We start from the raw sequence: 14,123 nt of genomic DNA on the forward strand, positions 1-14,123 counted from the left end.
TAGTTTTTCTGTGGAGTTTTTGGGATTCTCTATGTATATCATCATATCGTCTGAGAATAGTGATAGTTTGAATTCTTCCTTGCCTATTTGGATTCCTTGTATGTCTTTCTTTTGTCTTATTGCTCTGGCTAGGACTTCCATTATTATGTTGAAAAGCAGTGGTGAGAGTGGACATCCTTGTCTTGTTACAGATCTTCATGGGAATGCTTTCAGCTTTTCACCATTGAGAATGATATTGGCTGTGGGCTTGTCATATATGGCCTTTATGATGTTGAGGTATATTCCCTGTATGCTGAGGATTTCAAGGGCCTTTATCATAAATGGGTGTTGTACTTTGTCAAATGCTTTCTCAGCATCTATTGATAATATCATATGGTTTTTATAATTCTTTGTTGATGTGTTGGATTACATTGATTGATGTTAGCATGTTGAACCATCCTTGTGTCCCTGGAATAAATCCTACTTGGTTGTGGTGAATTATCTTATGGATACATTGTTGGATTCTGATAGCTAAAATTTTATTGAGGATTTTTGCAGCAGCATTCATTAGAGAGATTGGCCTGTAATTTTCTCTTTTTTTGTGCTGTCCTTGTTTGCTTTTGGTATTAGTGTAATGTTGCCTTCATAGAACGTTATTGAAACAAAAAAAAAATCAAATACTTGGGAATAAACCCAACAAAAGAAGCAAAGCACCTATACAAAGAAAACTATAAAGCGCTGCTAAAAGAAATAGAAGAAGACACAAAGAAATGGAAAGACATCCCCTGCTCATTTATCAGAAGAATTAACATTATCAAAGTGGCCATCCTACCAAAAGCAATCTATAGATTAAATGCTGTTCCAATAAAAATGTCAATGTCATTCTTCAAAGAAATAGAAAAAACATTGATGAAATGCTTATGGAGCCACCAAAAACCCCAAATAGCCAATCCCTCCTGGAAAAAAAGAAGGAAATGGAGGCATTACACTCCCAGATTTAAAAATATATTACAAAGCCATAATAAAAAAACTGCATGGTACTAGAACAAGAACAGACACACAGACCAATGGAACTGAATAGAAAACCCAGAAATAAACCCACAGATTTATGGTCAACTAATATTTGACAAAGGAGCAAAGGATATGCACTGGAGCAAAGAAAGTTTGTTCAAAATATGGTGCTGGGGAAACTGGGTTGCTACATGCAAAAGAATGAAACTTGACTACTACCTCACACCATCCACAAAAACCAACTCAAAATGGATTAAAGAACTAGACATAAGACCTGAAACCATAAAATATATAGAAGGAAATATAGGCAAAACACTACATGACATGCACCTCAAAGACATGTTTACAGACACATCACCCAAAGCAGTGATCGTGAAGGCAAAGATAAACAGCTGGGACTATATCAAATTAAAGAGCTTCTGTACAGCAAAAGAGACAATAGCCGAAACAAAGAGAAACCCCATGGACTGGGAGAAATTTTTGCATACAACACTAATGATAAAGGACTGATCACAAAAATCTACAAAGTACAAAGAGCTGACGAGTCTCAACAAAAACAGAGAAAATAATTCAGTCAAAAAATGGGCAGAAGAACTAAAAAGAAACTTCTCTGAAGAGGAAATGCAAATGGCCAACAGGCAAACGAAAAAATGTTCAACATCACTTGTAATCAGGGAAATGCAACTCGAAACTATAATCTTACACCACTGAGAATGGCACATATTAAAAAAACTAGCAACAACAAATGTTGGCAAGGATGTGGAGAAAAAGGAACTCTCCTGCAGTTCTGGTGGGAGTGCAAACTGGTCCAACCACTATGGAAAGCTGTGTGGAGATTCCTCAACCCACTAAAGATAGAGATTCCATATGATCCAGTAATTCCATTCTTAGATATTTACCCAAATGACACAGAAACATTAATTCCAAAGAGCACCTGCACCCCTATGTTTATAGCAGCACAATTTACAATAGCTAAGCTTTGGAAACAACCCAAATGCCCAAAAATAGATGACTGGATCAAGAAGATGTGGTACACATACACAATGGAATATTACTCAGCAATCAAAAAAGATAAACACATGCAATTTGCAGCAACATGGATGGAGCTGGAAGGATCATGCTCAGTGAAATAAGCCAGAAAGAAAAAGAAAATATGGATGGTTCACTCATAGCAGGAATCTAGAAAACCTAAATAATTGACCAGGAAAAAGCCTAATTTTAATAAAGAAAAAAATCAAAATCAACAAACAACTATAAACCAGAAACACTTTTTTTTTTAAATAATTTTATTTATTTATTTATTTGTTTGTTTGTTTGTTTGTTTGTTTATACAAGCACTGGGTACAGTCAGAAGCATGGGAGGGTAGAGAAATCACCAGAGCCAGAGCAGGAGCAGAGCAGGCAGAAGGACTGAAATAGACACTGCTGAGGGGCAGCAGCGGGCTGCAGGAGAGGTCTGCGCGCCATGTGGGACTCTCCTCTGGTGGCTGGGGAGCAGCCGGGGATCGAACTGGCGCTGCAGAGGCTGCGGGCAGCTTCGCAACCCAGCGTTCAACTGCTGCGCCACCGGGGAGGGGAGGCCCAAGAGACACACTTTTGAGGGTGCGGGGAGAGGAGGGATTGGGGTCAAATATAGGAAGTGCAATTATGGGAATAATAAAATAAGAAAGAAGAAAAGAAAAAAAAAGAAAAGAAAGAAAGAAAGAGAAGAAAGAAAGAAAGAAAGAAAGAGAGAGAAGAGAGAGAAAGGAGAGAGAGAAGAGAGAGAGAGAGAGAGAGAGAAGAGGAGAGAGAAGAAAAGAAAGAAAGAGAAAGAAAGAAAGAAAGAAGAAGAAAGAAAGAAAGAAAGAAAGAAAGAGAAAGAAAGAAAGAAAGAAGAAAGAAGAAAGAAAGAAAGAAAGAAAAGAAGAAAGAAAAAAAAATCAAACAAGAGCAAAAAGCTGGAATATGCTGGGAAGGTATGACCAGGAATGCCCGGAGGGCCCTGGGGACAGATGTATAACAAAGGACCCCAGAAGCTGATCAGTGGAAGGCCTTGTTGATAAAATTAAAACCAAGACTGGGGAACTAGGCTGTGATCTCAATGACAATACCAGTCATCAAGTAGGTAAGAAGTGCCTGGAGGAAGACTCATAATCCCTGATCTTCTACATTCTTCCCCTTTCCTTTTTTCTCCCGCAACCTCTTATGCTGTATATTAATAAAAAGGCCAGGATCTTGCTCTTCAGCAGCATCCTGTATTATGTAACCTGCCCACGACTCCTGCTTCTTATCAGTGTGGTGTTGCCTGATGCAACAATCAAGTACAAGATCCATCTCAGACCCAGCAAACAACAGAGACTGGGGATCCAGTGGTGCTGTAAGTATAACAAGACACAGTTGGGGACGCAGTCAGTGGGAGTCAGGCTTTGTCATCAAATGAGTTTGATGACAAACTAGAGAGGGTCAGTTCACCTTCCAGTGCTGCTGGGCCAGGAAGCCTGGGCTGGTCTGCAGCCCTGTTCAGCAATAGGTGCAGCCTAGCAGGGCTTAAGGATAATTTTGAAGTTTGGCTTAATCTGGACTTTTGTTTGCTTTCTCCACACCTATATATATTTCTCTTTTCCTTTTGACTTAACCCTCTTCCATCCATGTTGCTGCAGTGGCATGAGTTATGTTTTCTGACCGTGGATACTGTTTCATATACAAGTACATATATTACCTGTACATGCACATATATGTATACATGTAATCCCAGCTTCTACTTGATTTGTCACCTGTCTGGGGCATTCAGGTGGTGTCCATAGCTTGGCTACTGTAAATAGTGCTGCAGTGGTGACGGGAGTGCAGGTCCATTCACAGGAGAGTATTTATCCTCTGTGAGTAGATCCTCAGTGTAGAATTGTTGGGTCCAAGGGCAGAACCATATTTACTTTTTTAAGAAACCTCAATACTGTTTCCATAAGGGCTGGCTCAGTCTATATCCAAAAACACTGTAGGACTGTCCCCTTTTTTCCATATGCTTGCCAGCACTTGTTTCTGGTCTTTGGATGTGGGCCATTCTCGCAGGTGTAAAGTAGTTTAAACCAAGGGATCATAAAGCCACAAAATGTGGGAAAAAAGAAATCCTGTAACACTCAGACGAACACAGGGCTGTCTCACACCATGAAAGAAAGTAATCATGAAGAAATTCACATGAATTACTTAAGTATTAACAACATCAATAGTCTACTACATTCTCAAGATGTCCTCCTGAAAGCATCCCCATCACCTAGTCCCAGCCTCTCTGCCTCAACCCCCAGCACTGCAGTCCTTGAGGGTCTCATCTTTAGGGGCTGACATACACTTCAGAGTCCTGCAGACTATGCCTGCCTGGGGGAGAACACAACAAAACTTGGTCGGAGATGAGACCACAGGAGGAACTGATGAGGGTGTCTCCCCATGGGCTCCATCAACACTGTCACCAGGGGCTCAGGGATCCAACTGCTGATTCACACTTACCTGGATCTTGAGTATAGCTTCCTCCTTGTCCACCTGTGGAATGAAACATCATGTGAGACCAGGGAGCAGCCAGGTCAGAAGTCCTAAAGGAATTTTCTAATCCTGCAGAACAGGGAAGTTTCCAGAACTATGACTAAAGACCCAGGTCAGGACTGTGAAAAATGAAGAAAGGAGGTGAGGGGTGACTGGACCAAATGCCCTCTGGGCAACACACATGTGTATGGATGGTACTTCCCATTAACCAGGCAGGGCAAGTTCTCCCTGGGACATGGAAGCCCCCAGTGGACAAAATCCCCCACTCCCTTCCCTACCTGAGCACTTCTTCCTCCACATCACAGCAGCAGCGACCGCAGCTCCGGTGAGCACAGTTCCAAGGAGAACCAGGCCAGTAATGATTTTCCCGGTGGGGACAGAGGCCTGAGGAGGGGGCACTGGAAGGGAAGGGAAGGTGAGACTCTGAGTCCCAGGCCTCATCCTGAACCTCTGAATAGCTCCAGAAGGGCTCCTGATCCCCCAGGAGGCTTGTGTCCATGTCTCTTCCTTACCCCATCTCACAACTTGGGGGTCCACCAACCCCTCATGCTGCACGTGGCACGTGTATCTCTGCTCCTCTCCAGAAGGCACCACCACAGCTGCCCACTTCTGGAAGGTTCCATCCCCCCCAGGCCTGGTCTCCACCAGCTCCGTGTTCTGGGTCAGGTTTTCCCCATCTCGCTGCCAGGTCAGGTGATGTCCGCAGGGTAGAAGCCCAGGGCCCAGCACCTCAGGGTGACCTCATGGTCAGAGGTGAGGTGGAGGGTCATCTGTGTCTTTGGGGGATCTGGGGAGAAGGGTAAAAATACTCACACTTTGGGTTTTTCTTTCCTGGACACTGAAGCAGCTTCACTGACCATCCTCAGAATGGACATGACAAGGGTTTGGAGGGAGGAAGCACAAAATCCAGAAATCAGCCTAGTCTGGAGAATCTGGGATAATCAGGTGAGAGCCCAGGGTAGGAGGATGCAGGTTTCTAAGGAGAACACAGACTTTTGCTCCTGACCAGTGTGGAGGTGAATGACACAGAAAGGCAGGAGTCAGATCCAGAAATGTTCTCAGACCAAAAACAAGGCCTTGAAAGAAACACTCATGTTTCCCAGGATGGCTGCCGGGTCAAAGGATCCAATGAAGATTTCAGGATGGCCTCCCCTCCCTCAGGAGAGACTGGATCCCTTAACCGTCCAGAAAAGTGGTATCTTCTGGGCGAGTGTCTCTAGCACAGAACATGACACCCAGGGGGACTCTCCTCTCTGCCCAGAAAGCAGCTGCTGTTCTGCCCATTATTCCATTTCCCTGTGGGGCCAAGAGAGGGGAGGTCCGAGGCCTCTTGGCCCCTCTTACCTGTGTGCTGCAGCACCTCCTCCCCCATCTCCAGGAGTCTGCGGAGCCGCGGGAAGCACCTGCTCTGCACACTGTGCCTGACGCGCTCGGCCCTGCCCGCCGCCTCCCACGCGCGCTGGGTGATCTGAGCCCCCGAGTCCGCGGGGGTCCAGGAGCGCAGGTCCTCGCTCAGGGAGATGGAATCCGCGCCATCGTAGGCGAACTGGTCATACCCGCCGAGGAGACTCAGGTCTGGCCCCACTTCACAGCCAAACATCCTCTGGAGGGTAGACCCCTGAGACCCACCCCTGTGGTCACTCCGAGGTCACCCGCCTTTTCACCCTGAATAAACCTAAACTGAAAATGAAAGGGCCGGCTGGACAGTCCCTTCCCTGGGGAGGGTCCTGGCAGATCCACCAGCCTCGAGGGGTCAGTGGACCCTGAGACCCGGGACACCCCGGCCTTAGGGTGGGAATGGGGGTGACCTGACCCTGGCCCCGCTCCGCGAAGCTCACCGTCCTCGCTCTGGTTGTAGCGGCCGCGCAGGTCCCTCAGGAGCTTTGAGCCACTGCGCGTTGTCCCTTTGGTTCTGAGTCTCCTCGTCCAGGTCCTCCTGCCCCACCTGCCCCGCCCAGGGCGCCCGCGGCTCGCGCTCTGGCCCGAGAGTCGCTGTCGAACCACCCGTACTGCGTGTCGTCCACGTAGCCCACGGCGATGTAGCGGGGCTCCCCGAGGCCGGGCCGGGGCATCATGGTATAGAAAAAGCCTCAGGGAGTGGGAGCCTGGGGCGGGAGGGGAGACCCGGGCTGACCCTCCTCTCAGCGCGGGCCCAGGGCCCAGGGAGATGGGCCTGGAGGGAGAAGAGGGGCGGGGCCGTGAGAGTGAAAAGGGGCGGTGGGCCAAGAAGGGCCCAGACTCAGGGGCCCAGAGCACTCAGGGGAGCGGGAGGGACAGAAGGGGCCAGAACACAACTGGCCTGCAGGGGGTACAAGAGGTTGGGGAGGAGATGAGCCTTTCCTGGGGTCCTGCACCCGCAGGGGGCTCCTTGCTCCTCCCTCCTGGAGCAACAGTGTCCAGCTGGACACGCACTCACCCGCCCGGTCTCCATCAGGGCCAGGGGCCCCAGAGCAGCAGCAGGAGCGGGAGGGGCATCACACCCCATCCAGGGGTCTGGGGAGAAGGAGTCCAGGAGAGTCCTTGGAGACTTTGGAACTGGAGCAGATGATGCTGATTGTCTTCCCTGGAAACCCCCCAGGAAATGGGGAGAGAGAATGGGGGTGAGTGTGGGGTCATCAAGGCTGCACCACCCCACAGAGCCTGTGAGAGGGAGACATGATGCTGTGACAGTGTGACATCCACAGACAGGGGAGGCTCCAAATTCTCTCCTCACCTTAGGGAGGAGTGGATTTGGGCTGGGAGAAGCAGCAGCCTGGAGGAATAAAGAAACTAGTAGTATTTGCAAATAATTGTGAATATAAATACTAAATTAAAACTGTACACACGGTAGTTTCTCAAAGGTTATTTGCAAAGTAAAACCTGAAATAATATCAGGGAATATTTCCTATTCTGTTAAATGTCCATGGGCCTCTCTTGCATATTGGTTGGGACTTGTGCTAATGTATGATTTTTAAGGTGATATGTTGTTTCACTAAGTTACATAGATTTTTAGTGTTAATTACACTGGAATCAAATGATCAAAAAAGTTTTATTTTTTTAATCACAAATCCCAAAAGAAAAATTTGTGCTGTAAATTGTCAAGTAGTGATGCACTCAGTTTTTCATAATTCTGGTTTTCCCTGAGAGCTTATATTTTATCAGGCAAAATTACTGTCATTTGCCAGTTGTTGATTTTCTTCAAGAAACGTTCATTCATTTTGAGGAAAGTGTCTGCTAATTAACCAAATTTAAATAACCTTAGTTTGTGTCATTCATCCCTCAGGTAAGATTGGTGTTGCCCACAAATAAAAAGAGTCTAATTCATCTCGTAACAAATATTTTCCTCAAGACACAGGGCTTGGGATGCCACAGAGGTGCTCTGTGTGTCCTTCGGTCAGCACACCAGATAATTTCAAATGTGGAGTTGAGATGATGCAATAATGAAGATAACTTCTAATGCTTTTTTTCAGGACATTTTCAAGTGAAACTGGCTTTGATTTTTGTTCCTGCAGGTAAGTGCTGGTGAAGAATTACTACTTCTGCAGTGGTACTATAAGCTCCACTCTTTTTTTTTTTCTATTTTACATATTTTATTTTATATAATTCTTACATCTTTTTTCATTTTTGCACAATGTGTGCATTTTCATTTTGGTTATATTCCCCATACAATTGCATCCCCCCCCCCTTATTTTGACTCTAGCTCCACTCTTATGAATTTTTACCTCAGCAAATGCCAAATAGTGAAAAGACAAATGGTGTCTAAGTGATGTTTTGAAACTAGTTTTACCTCATGGATCCCATGAAAGATTCTGGGTGATGTCAAGGGCTCCACAACCACACTTTGAGAAATGCTTTTCTCAGTGAACCAGGGAGCATCTCTCAAGTGTTCTCTGCCTTTGCCTTCTTCACTTCCCAGCATCCCTCTCCCTGGCTGGCTCCTGCCTCCCCAAGCTGCCTCTCCTGCAGATACAATGGGGAGCAGAGAGAGAACCCTGGAGACGTGGAGCTTGCACTGTCATGAGAGATGGTCACTGAGTAAAGGTGACAAAGACATGTGTACCCTACCTGAACCCTGTGCTGGGAGGAAAGGAGTGTGTTTATTGTGAAAGCAGAGAAGCAGGAGCCCTAACAGGACCCGACCACTACTATCAATAGTATCAAAAAATATATATGTTAAAAACAAATTAAGCATAAGGAAAAGATTTTATCTCTTCCCATAACTGTTACTCCTGCCCCTGACACACATGCTCTGGCCTCATAGAACCAGCCTGTCCCTCTTCCTCAGCCCCCCTCCACGTCCTGCCCAGCACCCAACCATACTGAGGAGGCCTGTAGCCTAATCTACAGCCTGGTCCTGACCCCATCCCCCTCATCTGCTCTCTCCTCATTTATATGCGCTGAAGGTCAGGCCTCCCAAGATGTTCAGAAAGGTGTCTCCAAGACAGGCCATTTGGTGTGTGAATTATTTCCATCTGAGGTTCATTCATCCGGGTTACCACTTCTATACCTAGTATGAAAATTGGTGGTCTTACCCAAAATTAGGGTTATTACCAGAAATAGCTTTGTACCCGAGAAACTTCCCTATATGTCAGGGCAAACATAGAACATCTGATCTTTGTCATGAGTCATCTTTTTTTTTTTTTTGAGATAAAACTATCTGGAGAAATGCACAAATCTTTAAGTATACTACTGTACTTTGTCAAGAACATTATGTATATTGTGGTTTTTCTTCTCTTGGAAACACGAACATTTAAATAATTGAATGATGTGTCTCACTTACCAGTACAATTTATCTGCCCTCCCTCCTTTTGAGTAACTGCCACAGTTCAATCTGAAGCCTCTCTGGCCCCTCCATTCTCAGCACATTCCTGTGGCCACACGCTCCTTGGAACAGAGCCCAGGCCTGAGTCATCTTCATAGTTATTTATTTTTTATTGTATTTATTCAGATAACTTTGATTTTTCAAAGTTATTTTTCATATTTTTTGGGGGGCTATAGGTGCAAAACTCCAAAATACATCTTATTGTCCCATATAAATGTGATATATCAATATATATAAAAGGTTATTCATCTTAACCTTCCAACAAATAAGTTTATCTAACTCTCCCTTTTCCTTCATCCACAAAAACTATAAGTCAATCAGAAGCAGCAGCTTAGCTGTTTTCATACCTTCACAGCCATATATACCTTTTATATCCATGGTAAATATTCTAATTATCAGTTTTATTAGAGAAACTTGTATTTACAGAAATGTCTGAAGTATAATTTCATTAGAGCAATAAATGATCGTTTCTTCTAGAAAAACAAATGTCTGGAGTTAGATGAAAGACAAGGAAATAGAGCACCCCTGGTAGCACAGGGTTTTAAGTCGCAGCACTATCAAGCTATCAGCAGCCACAATGGCATGAATTTGATCCCCAACCAGGGAGCTGGTCCACATGGCACAGCAGACCTCTCCTGTCTTGCATGCTGCTCCCCTCAGCAGTGTATTTCAGTAGATCTGCCTGTACTGCTCCCCCACTCTGTATTTAGTGACTCTTGTCACCCCTACACTTCTGGCCTATTCCCTGGTTCTTGTATGCATAAATAAATAAAAATAAATCTTTCATGAAAAAGAAAGACAAGAAAATAATGCTTTTACTTTATAAATCCTGTATGCAGTCACCCAATGCACATCAATTCCTTTATATGAGTACTATCTTAACATTGTATAACAAGTTATTCAACAGAAAACCACAAGCCAGAAACTTATAGCCTTAAACATCAAATTAACCATCAACTTTTCTTAAATTTTAAAGACCTAAAATAAAAATCTTTCATATAACAGCATGAAAATTCCATACCTTTGTAAAGTGGGGGACAGTCAAATTATTTCCAGGTTTTAGCTGAAATGACCGTCAAGAGTGCTCAGATTGTATCCAGCTTGTTTTGGGCAATTTGCCTTCTTGAGCTTAAGCAGAGGACAATATTAAAATACCTGAATGATTCCCACTGACACTGTGGTGTAGTGAGTGTCTGTTTTTTTGTGACTCAAATAGAAAAGAGGAAACCTTCCACGGGGTGGGGAGAGGAAGAATCTCCCCATAACACTGAGGAAATGAACTGGACAGAAAATCTCATTTGTAATTAATTTTGTTACCACAGCTTTGCAAAAAATGTTGGTCTGTGGTCACATTTCCCCACACAAACTGAGAACATAACAGTTGAAATTGCTGGTGTGTACCAGTCCACCTCAGAGTCTGACCTCACAGATTTTCTGTCCCCCCTGGACTGGCCCCTGGATCCCCTTCTTGGTTTCCCTGCTCCTCCATTCAGTCACCACAGACATCGTCCTGGAAGCTGGGAAAGGCTCCTCCTCCATGTCCTGGAGTCTCACCAGCCCTGAGACCCGCCTCCAGGCAGGTGCCCGACTGCGTTGTTCAGACTCCTGGAAAGGAGTAGGGGCAGGACGAGAGATGCTGGGCGTGGGTAAGGGTGACTAAGCCACGGATTCTGTCCCATCCAACTGGTGGGTGCAGGTCACCTTCCCCGCCTGACAATTCCGAGACAAAAAGGGTGCCTTTCTGCTACAGTTAAGGGATGACAAAAAAGAGTGCTTTTCCTGTCATTCTCTTGCAGGTGGGTAATGAGGCCTCCACTGCCTGCTCATCCCTGGGCTGTGTCCTCACATCTTCTGAACTCCTGCCCTGGCCAGCTCGAAAACTAGAGAACAAAGAAATCCTGGCCGAAGTTGGAGTATAAATTTCAATTCTTACGCCACGACTGAGGCAGGAGGGAAAATGCTGGGAGACTAAAGTGAGAGACTTACAGCAGCTGATGGGGAAGCTGCCTCTGTTCTCATGAGACCAAGTGAAACACAAGGACTTTGGGAAACTAATGTAAACCTTCTGTCTCTCTAAAAGGGCCTGAAGCAACCAGGACATTTCAGCCTCAAGTGTCCAAAGAGACTGCCCAGGGCCATGCCCTCTGTGCCATCACACAGGGCGCTGGAAGAGGGACTGTCCCACTCTCTATAGAGGGAGGGGCCGACCAAACCATAGGCCAGACTGCAGGACAAAATGGAACATAAGCATCTCTGGCTCTGAAGACCCCAGTGCAGGAAGAAAGACCTTCTCTAAAGGAGCCAGAGGTGAGACAGGCTCCCCCAGGTACTATCTCTAAGGACAAGCCTCAGTGACCCCATAAATCACAGGAGAGACACCTTTCCTGGTGGATACAGGGCCACTTGTTCAGCCTGCTCTGATTTTCACCCAACCTACTGGTCAGCTGTCCTTTCACTGGCATCAATGCCAACCCAAGCCAGGCTGCTTGACAGTGCCCTCCCCTGCTCACTGCAAGGCCAATGTTATACACTGAGGGTTGATCTTGACTTCCTGTCCCATTCCTGGGGCAAGATCACATAACCACATTCCAAGCCAGCCTCCAATCAGTCGTCTACACAGCCAGTGTCCACATCAGGCAGACACGGCCTCTGCAACCACAGTGAGGATGGACTTTAAGGGCAGAGATGCCTAGAGACCCCTCTCCCCACGTAGACACTGCAGACATGGGGTAAGGTCACCCCAGGGCCCCATTAGAGCTGCTCTTCTATCTGAGGGAGCAAGTGACCACAGACCCCCCCTCCTGAAACCCACTTCTCTCCGGGAGGAAAGCACACTTTCCCCTTTGCTCCAGAGTGGCCATGAGAGGTAAGAAGAGGTAAAGGACTCTGTGCGTTGTAGATGGTGATAAATTGTTTCAGTACTCCTCATGATAATAATGGCTGGGCCCCCTGGTGGTGCAGGGGTTCAAGTCTCAGCACTATCAAGCTGTCACCAGCCACTGCAGCACGAGTTCAATCCCTGGCCAGGAGTTGACCCTCATGGCACAGCAGACCTCTCCTGACTCGCCCACTGCTCCCCTCAGCAGTGTATTTCAGTCAGTCTGCCTGTTCTGCTCCCCACTTTGTCTCTAGTGAATCCTCTCACCCCCCACACCTCTGGCCTACATCCCAGTTCTTGTATGCATAAATAAATAAAAATAAATCTTTAAAAAATAATTATAACAAAAGGAGAAACAAGCCACAGGTCGCTGACATGACCTGCCCCTACCTAGGGGCAGGGCTGGGACTCCTGTTCCGTGAGTGACACTCTGACCTCAGTCTTATCTCTAGCAAGGGAAGAGGTCCTGGAAGGATGCACCTCACTCGAAGCTCTGGGTCCCACAGATGGGAACTATGGAGTCTCTATACTGAGTTACATGCTGCACCCTAGAGCCTGGACACAGGCCCCTGCTGGGGGAGAGGCTGCTTCTCGGACACACCACTCATGGCGAAACTGTGTTATGCACCCTGGGGTGACTGGAGAGTCCTTGAGTGAAAGGGAAAACTCTCTCTCTGTGGATCACCTTCCTGTGAGTCAGTTCTGGGCTCTCACACTCAGAAACAAAACTGATCCTGCAGAAAAATCCCAAATTTAGAGGTGAGCTTGGATTTCGAAATGGACAGGTGACCATCACTAGTGCAGAAAAACAGGCCATTATATTTTTTCTTTTAAGAAATTTTAAAGAGAAAAGAGCCACAATCTTTGGTTTGGAGGATTCAGGCAGACCTGACCTTGTCTCCCGCCAGAGACACAGCTTTCCCACAGGCGCTCATTAGAACCTGCTGAGAATTAGGCATCAGGGGTCCTACCATATTAGTCCAATGTTGGCATCAGTGAAGGGACAGGTGTGTCAGCCTCCCAATCACATGTGTGGGTCATGAGAATGGTAAAAGGTCTCTGTTACCTGCGGGTCCCCGGATCTGCCCACTGATGCCAGTAGGAGCTGTGGCAGGTCCTCCAGGTCCTAACCACCGTCCATTTCCAGCCAAGCCCTCACTCCCTGCCCAGATCCTGGCCGTGCAGGATGTCCTCACATAAGGAGCCTGGGTCTCTGGGAAGGGCCTATGAGCACCCTGAACCCCCAACAAAAACCTGAGTGCATGAGGCTGTGCTGGGGAAGGGACTTCCCTTCTCACAGACCCAAGAACAGATGAAAACCTTGAGCTCAGGAAAAGGACTAGGCCAGGGCCCGGCCAGGCTAAGGAAGCCGCCAGATGCCTGTGAGCCAGACCGTCTGAGTCTCAGCTGTCACCAGAATGTTAGAACTTGGGCTCTCAGCAGAGGCAGCTGAGTGCTGTTTTATGATCTTCTTTTGAATTCTTTCAAGTTCCTTCCCACAAAGGCCCTAGGAGCCCTCAGGTTCAAGCATGCCCTGTGCTGGGTCCTGTGCTGTCTGCACACGTGCTCGGGGGCTCACTACCCACATCATCCCCAGGAGGGAAGACGTGACAAGGCAGGTCTCCCTCCCTCCATGACGTGAGTCCTCTGCTCACTAGAGGAGGCAGCAGAGGCCCCTGAGGAGACACTCGGGGACTCTCCTTGGGCCAGGCTGTGAGGGAAGGGCCTGCATGGACAACCACCACCTTTCCCTGACATGTTCCCTCCAGTTTCTTAGATACAGCAGAAAGTAATCCAAATCTTTTCCCAATTTTCCAAATAAAAAACACATGCTTTCAAAGCTTTGTGCTTTCCGGGGCTGTGGGCTGAGCTGAGTTGCTGGAGGCGCTGATGGTTCCCCCCTCAGCAGCCAGGCAGCATCTTCTTGAGGAAGCCCCTTGT

General features: G+C 46.7%; 1 protein-coding gene across 1 annotated transcript in view; it reads right to left on the reverse strand.

Moving 5' to 3' along the window:
• Window positions 1–4,297: 4,297 nt before the first annotated feature.
• LOC129146269 (popy class I histocompatibility antigen, alpha chain E-like) overlaps window positions 4,298–14,123 on the reverse strand; it is a 55,722-nt gene continuing 45,896 nt past the window's right edge. Inside the window, exons 2-5 of the mRNA XM_054698100.1 lie at window positions 5,016–5,184; window positions 4,782–4,901; window positions 4,471–4,503; window positions 4,298–4,341 (exon numbers count right to left, since the gene is read on the reverse strand). Of these exons, the coding sequence (XP_054554075.1) occupies window positions 4,298–4,341; window positions 4,471–4,503; window positions 4,782–4,901; window positions 5,016–5,184 (366 nt within the window). The remainder of the gene's footprint in view (window positions 4,342–4,470; window positions 4,504–4,781; window positions 4,902–5,015; window positions 5,185–14,123) is intronic.

The sequence above is a fragment of the Talpa occidentalis genome, unplaced genomic scaffold, assembly GCF_014898055.3.
Source record: "Talpa occidentalis isolate TD23 unplaced genomic scaffold, MPIMG_talOcc4v2.1 talOcc4.2, whole genome shotgun sequence".
NCBI lineage: Eukaryota > Metazoa > Chordata > Mammalia > Eulipotyphla > Talpidae > Talpa > Talpa occidentalis.